We start from the raw sequence: 11,562 nt of genomic DNA on the forward strand, positions 1-11,562 counted from the left end.
AATGAAACCTTTCTAGCTGTTAATGCAGGCTGTGAATTGAAGGAAAAAAAGCATGTAATTAATCATAGGAGGTTGGGGGTGCTCACTAAGCTTGAGTTACAGGGGAGAAGCTGGACAAGGCACTAGGACCTAGAAGGCAACTATCCACCCTGGCAGGAATTTCTTGCTTGGAGCTCAGACAACAAAGGCATAGAGAGATTGGTTTTCTTTCTCTCAGCATCTCCACCCAACCAGCAGAGAACCGGTGAGTGGGGCTTTCGAGTGATTTCCAAGCAGAATGTAACAGATGTCAAACGGAAAAAGCTCAAGGCACACAGCTCTCTTGCTCTGTGTGTCTGGATCTTTCTTCTTCTCTTTCATTTGCCTTATTCTATAGGATTTTTGCCCTCTAGGATTCTACCTGGGATTTTCCTTTGGAAAAGTGAGTTTGTTGCTCCTTTGTTTTCTCTATGATGCTAATTTGGAATAATAGCACTTCTGATTCTAAAGAATAGCTTTATTTGCACAGCCCACCTGGGGGAAATGCTTGATACTTGTCTTGAGGAGGTGGGGTCTTCCTGTTGCAGGTTGTCTGACAGAGACAATGCTGAGCTCAGCATAGGTCATCCTGACACCGGAGAAAAGGGGGACTGAGTCTGGCAAATACACTGGCTCCAGTCCCCCTTTACCTCCTGTCTCTCTGCTTCCTTGCAAATCTCGATGTGGCACTATGTAGCAGCTGAATCCTCTTGCTTTGTGAGTCTTTTTTCCCCATCTGTGAGACGAATGTTAATAGTTTGGTTCCTTGGATGTGACGTTACCTTTGTGAGCATTCTGGGCTTTGGTCGTATTAATTGGTTGCATGTTTTCATTGTTTGGGTGGGTTTTTTTTCTCGTGGGGAGGGGTTCAGATCAAAGCATGACAGATGACCAATTTTTCTGCCTCCATCAATGCACCTAGGTAGTAGACAAGTTTGGAGTGAATTGCCTGCTGTGAGGGTGAAATGTTCCTTCAGTCAGGGGAGAAACCCAGAACAATGAAAGGTGTACTTGACTGTAAAGGTCCCATATGCTATTGAGGGACCCATTTGGGAATCTTTCCACAATTAATTTATTCCATTCAAAGGTGTCGCTGCCTCGGGGTGGGGGTGAGAGAGATGAAACACCTGAAAGGAGAAAAAGGATTCTGTGACCAAATAGAAACAAGAAGAAAGCAGAGCTAAGAGCTTGTTAAATAACTGGTTTTTCGACATCCTCCTCCCCCTTTTCAAACCCCAGCTTATTTCCTATGAATGCTGTCTAGCGGCACCAGCTTGATGGGAGAGGGGTTGGTGAATAGCACAAAGACACTGGGTATTCCCTGGAGGCTGTTCCTTTAAAAGAGAATCCTAGTTTATTCTGGGGGAGGGGATACACATTAGAGGAGGGGAAAAAGGATTTGGAATAAAATTGAAAGACCCCTTTTCCTAGCCATTGTATTGCAATGCAAAGACTGCTCCCTGTTTCTCTTTAAGGGGAATTTTGTCAGGCTAGGGATTCATTTACAACTGTTAGTCATGTGGCCATGTGTGAAGAAGCAGATGCCGGTCTTAATGTATTTTGCCTGAAGTTACAATTTGATAGGAACCACTGTCAGTAAGTTACAGGGTTTTAAGCTATTTCAACACTCCCTCCCAAATTTGGAACAGTGCCAAAAGTGCCACCCTTTTTAATCTCTGGCTCCTATCCCTCCTCTCCAGCATCCAGTCCTACTGCCCAGCCCCCTCCTCCATCTCTATTAAGATCAATATTCCTGCAGGTCAGGGACAAGCAGCAGATGGGTCACAGGCTTTTTTCAACCAGTTCTTTTCACAGGCAGCAGATTGCAGCTTGGGATCTGGCTAATATTTGAATTTCTTTTCTTTTCTTTTCTTTTCTTTTCTTTTCTTTTCTTTCCCTTCCTTATTCTGTGCCCCTCTTTATCCCCACCCCTTTCTCTAACAATCAGGTTGCTGTAGTTCCATCAAAATATGGAACTTGATTTTGGACATTTTGACGAAAGAGACAAAGCGTCTAGGAATATGAGAGGGACACGGATGAATGGGCTTCCCAGTCCCACTCACAGTGCCCATTGTAGCTTCTACAGAACCAGAACCTTGCAGGCACTAAGTAATGAGAAGAAGGCCAAGAAGGTACGTTTCTACCGCAATGGGGACCGCTACTTCAAGGGGATTGTGTATGCTGTTTCTTCTGACCGTTTCCGTAGTTTTGACGCGTTGCTGGCTGACCTGACTCGATCCTTGTCTGACAACATCAACCTGCCTCAGGGAGTGCGCTATATTTACACCATTGATGGGTCCAGGAAGATCGGAAGCATGGATGAACTGGAAGAAGGTAATTTAAGCAGTGGGTGGCAGCTCCTGGAGACAAAGTATGTTCTTTTTTATGGTTACATTTTTAGTCTCCCTTGAAAGAAACTAGGCTATTTGTTTGCCAAAATATCAGGTTGACTGATGCTCAGGCTTCTGATTCCAAAGTCACCAACAGAACAGTTAGCTGTCATTCTTCATGTGGTTGCATCTCCCCTGAGGTTGAAATGTACACGGGTGTGCTAATGCTAAATGTGCTTATCTGCTTGGGTATACAAAGGAAAATGTGAACTGTGACAGTCACTCTAGATCTCGTTCCTAATTAACTCTGTGTGGCACCATCAGAGCAGGCAACGGAATCATTAGGGGAAGGATGTTTGGTTGGTTTAACAGATAAAACAATTGTTTCCATATTTCCTGTGAACAACTGAGGAATTGTTTGGGAGTGGTTGCTCATTAGAAATACATGCCCCAAATGTGGGACCTCCTGGATGTGTTTGCAGAGGATTAGACTTTTAGGTAAGTGGTTGCTGCTCAGCTGTTGCTTCTAAAAAGCTCACTTCAGGGTGTGTCTGAGAGGCTGAGATCACTGGGAGATATATGAAAGGAAGCTGTAGGTATGTCTGGTATTTTAATGAATCCCATTTCTATTAGAGTAGGTTTGAGTCACTCTACCTAAATTCTTTCAGATCCTCTCTATAGCTTACAATTGCAACTGAAATTTATGAGTTGGCTGCTGAAAATCTTGACAACTGTGGACCCATGTGATAACAGAGAAAAAAACACCAGATCCTCACAAAACTTGTTCAAGCATATTTTCATTTTTACGGATATTTAGAAAATAGATCTTGTGTCTTATTGTTAACATTTTATATTGTCATAGAAACTATTGTGACCAATTTGACCCACAGGTACTTTAAAGGGTAGCCTCAGAGGAATAGTGACAATGAAAATGTTCTTTCAGTCTTTTCTACTTTATTCAATGCTCCCACCTCCCTCACTGCCCTCAATCTCAGAGCAAAGGTCAATCAGTGCAAACAGATCTCTAGGGATTCCAGATTACAAATAGCCAATGAGGAAAAAGAAGCAGCACATTTGGTGACTTAGTAGGAGTACCCCACCTCTGCCTCACTGTGTTGAGGTTTCCTGTGTTCCTAGACAGAGACATGATAGTGTCCCCTATCCGAGGTTCTATTTCCCTCATGTAGTTGTGGTTTTCAAAGTGTTATTGTAAGTGACTTGGGTAAGCAACTTATAAGAGACAATATACACATACTGCCTTTGTCTGAGTTTAAGAGGTTTCTACATAGCTGATCTTGAAAATCCATATGGAGGAGGATGATTAGATCATATACAGAGAGGGTAGGCAAACATTGATCCTAGGCTTTCCTGATCATCAAAAGGTTAATCATTCTAATGCATATATTAAAATAAAAGAAGGGCAGTGGGGGTCAACTTCAAATCTGGATGCTCAGTCAAGGGAGCTGTCCAGCAGAGTAATCAATAAGGTATGCTTCGGTTGTTGGAAAATCTATACCTCAGTCAAAGTTGAGGGATTTCCCTGTAATAACTTTTATAAACAAAGCACACTGAGTCTCCCAGTTTGTCTTAATTTTCATCGTCTGAGAACATTTAAAGGTCATAATACATACTAGGCCAGAATATGAACCAGACATAGTATTTTGAGTAGGAGTAAAAATGTTATTTTTAATGTCAATGTTACACACAGATTTGCCTCAATCAACCTTTTACAAATATTCCCATATATATTCCATATACATGTATGTGTGTGTGTATGTATGAGTGAGTGTATATTGAGAAAAGTTGATGAAAAACCATGTCAATTTAATCTGTGTAGGTGATCAGTATGAATTTTAAAAACAGACCACAGCTTTATTCTCACCTGTGTTCTCTTGGTACCTGCTAAATTGGACCCATATACCACTTCTGGGTGCTGTGGTATTTCCTGATGTGTTTCCAAACAGTATAGAATCTGCATAGGGATCAAATAAATGTACTCATCTTGTCTTCTGTGAGCCCAAGTGACAGCGGATGCCAATGCTCTTGCAAACATACGTCAAGGAAATACAGAGGTATTTCTGGGGGAGTGTTGCAAATGTGATCATTTTTCCTCTGCCATAAAGCTAATTTGGGAAGGGCCCTGGGATGAGGAAGACATGGAAAGGGTTTTCTTTGCTCTTGTTTTGTCAGAGTAACTTATCTATGATAAAAGGTCAAAAATCCCTGTACTTGGTTACTTCTAGAAGAACATGGATAGAAGATCAAAATTATTAATTCATACTGTTTCCTGTTAAGATTTAAATTGAGAATATTTGGAAAGATTCCTGGTGAAGAATCAGGAATATTGGGTTCTCATCTTGGAGCAGATTACAACGGATAATGAAATATTAGGAATGAGATTTGTGTCAGATGCAGCTCTGATAGCTTCTAGCCTGTAGAAACTTGGGAAATCAGTAGAAACCCTGTGTCTCAGTTTTTTAAATCTATAAAATGAAAAAAAAATTCTTTGAGAATCAATTAAGAAATGATATGAAGCATTTTGCATTCTTCATTATACACAGTGATGCTCAATAAAGGGTAGCTATTACTGTCTGAGTCTCTCTAACCTAAACCTCCTTAATTATATGACTATGGGCTTGTCTCTATCATCAATGGTACTGATGTTCTCTCTTTTTAAAAATAATTGTTTTAGTCTGGTGCAGTGGTTCGCACTTTGTAACCCAAGTATCAAGAGTCTGAGGCAGGAAGATTGTGAGTTTGAGGTCAGTCTGGACTACAGTGGTCCTGGAATATATTACAGATCAACTGAAACAGGACCTCAAAGTCTAGGGACTCTAAACTCATTTTTTTTGCACTCTTTATTGAGAAATTCTTTTGAATATTATGATTTGCAGCATGTTAGATGAGGTGATTTTGATGAGTCCTTTCCATTAACAACAGTGATACAGAGTTCCTAGCTGTAGAAATCCTCATTGCTGTTCTTTTTTTGCTTTGTAGACTTCAGAGGAATGGCTCACACAACACATGTTTCCAAATGATCAGAATATTAAATATTTAGCCTAAAATTGGATAAAACAAAGAGCAAATGCTAATCACTCTGACCTTACGGCAGCCCCGACACTCCCTTTGTCTGGTGGCTCTAGTCAACTGTCTGCCGCTGGATGTGGGAAGCAGCAAGGGAAACATTTTGAGTCTAAACCTCATTTTTCATGTCAGCCTTTCCCACAGCTTCTTGTATACAACAGGGGTCTTGGCAAAACCACAGAGGATGTGGCCCTCATTAACTCTATCCCCAGATGGTCAATGAAGAAGATTCATCAGTCGTATTTTTTTTGTTTGCCTTTTCTCTATCTTTCATTAGAGAAGCCTTGTTCATTTCCATCATATCTAATCTTTCCTTCACTTCCATATTTATATACACTTCTCAATTTCAGGATTATATTTGTGACTAGCCAATTTCTGTGTATTAAGACAAATTTGAGCACTGTTAATTATTGAGAACATTGGAGGGATACATAAAAGTAGGACAGCCTTGGATAACTTGAGCCCTATAATATAGACATTGTATAATCCAGCTGCTTTTCCATAGTGCACTTGTTCCAATGAGATGAAACCGCCTTTTCACTAAGTATCTTATTACTAAATTAAGTGCATCACCCAAAGCAGGGGTTTTAAGACACTCAGGAGTGATGCATGGGCATCATGATACAACAAGCTATCATTTAATATTTCAATGTAATAATGCAATAAAGTATCAATCAATATTTTCTTTCTTGTGCTAGGGATCCCCAGAAAAGAATAGAAAGCACAGGGAAAAGTGTCTTTGCATTAAGAGATTATAAATGTATATGACTCTTTGGAAAAGGAGCCTTCCTAAAGGTGATGAAGGGTTCTCATGGGATCATTTTGAACATAATACCTGTTCCCTTTATACCCGTTTAGTTGTGTTTCCACCATTTCATGTCCCTTACCCCTCATCCTAAAGCAGGTGAATTCCAGCAAATTGTCACTTTGCTTAGCTCAGAAGTAGCTTTTTTTAGGTTCCCAGAGGGTAGAAACTAACTACTAGAGGCTGTGGCATGGTGGAAACTCAGATATGGGAGGGGCAATATGCCTCATACAGCTCCAAGTGCTAAGTAACCATGTAGGAAGCACCGGCTCTCAAAATAAACCTGGGAAATATTTGCAGAAGCAGGCAATCTTATCTATAACAAAGCAACACATCTAGACCTTTCCAATAATAAAGCTAGGTTTTTGTATTTGATTAAAGCAATAACTATTTCCTCAAGCCTGCTTGAGAATGAAAACAGAACAGAAATTTCCTCTTATACATCTTTAGGCTTACAAGAGACTCTGCTATCACTATGTGAAATGGCTTCACTCTGTAGATAAAGAAGTCAAGAATTAGAGAGATTATATGACATGCCTGAGGTCATATGGCTCCTGAGAGTCTGGCTGGGATTTGATTTAAAATCTATCTTCTTCATCCTCTTGACGGTTGAGATTTACCAGCATGAACAACCATGCTCTACTAATAAGGCACTAGTGTTTTTGTTGTTTCTTTCAGTCTCCTGCAGCCCAAGCTAATGCCACATTTGCTACGTGACTGAGGATGACCTTGAACTCCTTCCCCCTCCTACCTCTCTCGCTAAAGTACTGGGATTATAGATGTGCATAACCTTGCCTGGCTAAATCACTGTTCTTCATCATCATAAATGTCTTGCCCTAAATGGGCATTAGCAGCTGCAGCAGGCAGCAATGGCCTTGCTGTGTGCGAGCTCTAAAGCTGCTGCATTGGTAATTTGCAACTTCAAGAGTCTTTTCTAGCACCATGAAATGTGAATTAATTAATTAATATGCAAGGTTTCCCTAGGTAGGCCTGTTTTGGTCAGGAACTCACTCTGCGAAGCAGGCTGCCTCCAGTTCACAGAGATCCTTTTGTTCCTGTTTCCTGCATTTGGCAATTACACGCAGAGCAGGCAATCCTATCTTTGAAGCACAGGACCCCAGAAATGTTCATGTTATACAGTCTGCACATCTCACGTCATAGACAGCTGCCCTTGATGAGTTTCTTTGCTCTTCTTTAGCTTTGGTTCCTCATCATGCTGTGTCCTTTCTCTTAGCTCTTATCTCTTTCTCTTTCCCATTTCCTCCTAGTTATTGGTCCCTTTAGACAATGGCCTTAATGATAATAATGAGAATTTACAGGGTGCTTACTATGCTCCAGTATCTGAGCTCAGCACTTTTTATCCACGCCTGGACTTGTGCCCACAGCAACCCTATAAGGTCGGGCTTATTATTAACACCCCCCACCTTGCAGACAAGAGACTGCTGCCAAGGGAGTCAGGTAATTTGCCAAAGGTCACACAACTAGAAAGTGTTGGGGATCGCAATCTGACTGACATCATAGCAGCTGTTCTTTTTCCACTGCTGTGTGTTCAGGCCAAAAGTAGAGAGGGGAGTGATTAAAATGTACCCTCAGAAGGTGTTCAACATAGATTTGGCTGAGGGCAGAACCCCGTGGAAAGTTCTCGGGTGCCATATGATACTGTAATTATTTGCCGTCATATTCATTTTCATCTGGGGGTAGTTAATCATACTTGTAGTTCAGAGGCTTAGAGGTTTCAGAGGGGAAGTAAAAAAAAAAAAAGACCAGAGCCCCCTAATAGGGTAACACAGCTGCCTCCTCAGAAGAGTTTGCACATGAGTTAAATCATAAATATAAAGCCCTGGATGTTTCCACTCCACCAGTTGTCTGACAGAGTTTGAAAGTCTATGGAAAGTAATGGAAAACATCTGACTCAAAGGCAGCAACCTCTTGGAAGATGCTCATGAATATGATGAAGAGCAGAGGCAAGAGGCCATTTCTAGTGTATGTGGTGGGGGTGGATGTTGGCTGTGAATATATAGAGGAATCAAAAGTGCCCCTTTATCTGTGTGTCACATTTTACAGATCCTAGCTTCTAAGCACTGGTGTTGTGCTGGATTTGCATGCCATTGAGGCCAACAAAGCCAGGGTCTCTTAGCTTGGAAACTCAACTTCCACCCTGACTGAGCACATGTGCACCAAGTAGGTCAAGTGCCTATGATTGCCCTTGATTGGTCTCTCTTGGTTCACCTACTGTAAAAGATCATAAGAGAGATTGAGCATCCTTGTGTGTTACTCTCCCCCTAAACACATACTCTTCCCCTCAAAACTACCCTAGAGATTGCCACTGAGTCTTAGTACTAACTGAGAAACATATTAATTCACATGACTTAAAGGATTTGGTGCAATCAATATTTGCAAAGAGAATGAATTGTCAGCCTGGTATTTCTGAATATCTTTATGTAATTCTGCTGAGACCAAAGGAAGTAGAAGAGCAATCCGACTTTAATTGTGTTTAATTCTTTTTGCCCTGGCTAAGGGTTATATATTTGTCTATGTATTTAGTTTTATTACTGATGACATAAAGCCTGATAAAATCACTGTTTCTGCAGTTCAACCTCTGGATGAACCTCTGGATACCTCGAGGCTAATGTGCTTTACTCAGCAATTTCTGCTTTTTTTCCAATATAGTCCTCCCGCAGGCAGAGCATAACTCTCTCCTGATTTTCTTCAGTTTCTACTCCCAAGCATCTAATCTCCCCCTCTTGCCTCTGGCCACTGCATTTCTTCTACTGTATTAGTCACTTCCCCCAGCCCACAGTAAGTGTAAAACTCATACTAGACCTTTTCAATTCAATCAAGCTGCATAATCCAGTCTCCCACTCACCAGTGTGGCAACAAAAAGCAACTGATGGAGATGGTGTCAAATACACAGATGTAATGTGCAATATTTAGGAGAATGGAGAAAGGTGGAAGGGAGTAGTAGTTATAGGAAAGCATATTTTCTAAGGAAGAGCCAGACTTGCAAACACTAAGAAAGCTGTGTGTGTGCTTGTGTGTGTGCATGTGTGTGTGTCCATGTAGCTTATTTAGATACTTTCTTCATTGGGAGAGGAATAAGCAGTAGGTTACACACTTATACACACATTTAGACATTAAACTCATGCACACACACACACACACACATACACATAAACACACCCTTTACATTTAGATCATTCTACTGTTTAGCACAATAGTTTGTGCAAAGGATAGTTTGGCTCTGAACCAAGTGTGTACTGAATGTCTGATATGTAAGGTTGCTTAGTTCACTTCAATTTGAAATAAAAACAAATTAGCTTTAAGATTTTTCCTTGGTTTATAATATAGCAAAAGGAAGAGACTCTGAGTACAAATGTAGCATAGGAAGATCAGGACACAGAGACGTGTTCAACATGCTCCAGTGGTACGTGGAAGCTAATGAGCATCATCTAAAGGGCCAAGCATTTACATTCCGATAGCATCATGCTGATTGTATTTAGTCATATGTGGAGGTGTTTGCTGTTTTTATAACACTTAGATTTACAAGGTTCTTCAACTAGATATGCCTTTCTAGTGAAGAATGCTTAGCTGATTACTTTTGATTTGAGGAAATCAACTTGTCGGAGGGTCAACCTGGATATAAGGTTGGTTATTATCTCAACATTTCATCCAAAGCTTTATTTTGATGTGAGTGTATAGTAGCTTGATTTTCATCGGCCTATCTGCTCCTGAATTAATCACCTAACCATTTATTTCTTCCCTTAGGGGAAAGCTATGTCTGTTCCTCAGACAACTTCTTTAAAAAGGTTGAGTACACCAAGAATGTCAATCCCAACTGGTCTGTCAACGTAAAAACATCTGCCAACATGAAAGCTCCCCAGTCCTTGGCTAGCAGCAACAGTGCTCAGGCCAGAGAGAACAAGGACTTTGTGCGCCCCAAGCTTGTGACCATCATCCGCAGCGGGGTGAAGCCTCGGAAGGCAGTGCGGGTGCTTCTCAACAAGAAAACAGCCCACTCTTTCGAGCAGGTCCTCACTGACATCACAGAGGCGATCAAACTGGAAACTGGCGTCGTTAAGAAACTCTATACCCTTGATGGAAAGCAGGTCAGTGCCTGTACAAAGTACTTCTCTCATTTTCCCCACTGTAGATCAGCGGTTCTCAACCTGTGGGCCACGGCCCTTCAACAGGGGTTAGCTAAGACCATTGGAAAACACAGATATTTTCATTATTGTTCATAACAGTAGCAAGACTGTATTTATAAAGTAGCAATGAAAATACTTTTATGGCTGGGGAGGGTCAGCCCAACATGAGGGACTGTATTAAAGCAGCTTTATATTGGTTGAGAACCCCTGTTTTAGATGCTCATTTTATACCTTAAACCATTACACATGGTTGAGGATCTCTCCCTTCATATCCCTTCATCCTGAACTAATACTCTTTATATCATTTGGGAGAAAGATCTCAACAGACAAACATGAATCAGAAATTGGCTTTTTGAAATTCATTTTACTTTTGATTTTGATTTATGAGGCATAGTGGTCAGTTAGACCCCAGATTTTTATTTGCTAAGAAAAAATATGTTTTTAAAACTAGGTTTTACAAGTTGATATATATCATGATGCAATCTTGATCATTTTATATACATAACTAAAAATATGATTTCTTCCACTCATTTTTAAAGATACTCCCATGTTGGTATTTGACATCCATTTGGATGAAAGGGAGTTGAAGTGACCCTATAACTTATATGAAAGGAGACAGAAAAGGGAAACGCACTGAAACTTGCAGGGCCTTGTATTTGTCTTACTCTAAGATATATATTTCTCTTCCTTTTCCATGTAACATAGCTGTTTTAATTTGGTTCCATGGATGGTTTGTGTGAGATAGGAACTATTTCAGGATTCTAAAATTAGCCCAAGAAAGATGCTGCCATCTGTTCCCCTCCAAATCAGGTTCTTCATGTCACTGGTTACACTGCTGAAGTGCCACCTATATTAGTATCTGGGAAAGAATGCATCCAGGCGTCTTCATAAGACAGATGCACCATTCTCTTGAATATAGATATCTGTAAATATGTAACAAAAGTGTTCCAAGAGAATTGTAACAGTGACTAGTTCTATTTGTTCAAAAAATCATTTCAGTTACTCATCTAGAAGACAAGTGAGGATTATTAACAGTCCACTATCCTACCTCTTAAAATATCTTCCATAACTGAACAATTGAAGAGTTTCGAAATATAGATATCTATATATCAAAATTACTGTTGCGTATTTAAATGCTGAAGTCTGCCTCTCTCTCTCTCTCTCTCTCTCTATATATATA

At 40.4% G+C, this 11,562-nt stretch overlaps 1 protein-coding gene across 4 annotated transcripts in view; it reads left to right on the plus strand.

Moving 5' to 3' along the window:
* The first annotated feature begins 1,489 nt into the window (after window positions 1–1,489).
* The window catches only part of Dcx (doublecortin), an 80,647-nt gene continuing 70,574 nt past the window's right edge, over window positions 1,490–11,562 (plus strand). For 3 of the 4 annotated variants that reach the window (XM_050127207.1, XM_050127206.1, XM_050127208.1), the window contains exons 1-2: window positions 1,989–2,352; window positions 10,003–10,343. In XM_050127207.1, the coding sequence (XP_049983164.1) occupies window positions 1,989–2,352; window positions 10,003–10,343 (705 nt within the window). Of the gene's footprint in view, window positions 1,615–1,966; window positions 2,353–10,002; window positions 10,344–11,562 lie in introns of those variants that run through there. The other variant, XM_050127209.1, reaches the window with a different exon arrangement.

Source organism: Alexandromys fortis, unplaced genomic scaffold (genome assembly GCF_014885135.2).
Source record: "Alexandromys fortis isolate MF-2015 unplaced genomic scaffold, M_Fortis_MF-2015_v1.1 scaffold_200, whole genome shotgun sequence".
Classification (NCBI taxonomy): Eukaryota; Metazoa; Chordata; class Mammalia; order Rodentia; family Cricetidae; genus Alexandromys; species Alexandromys fortis.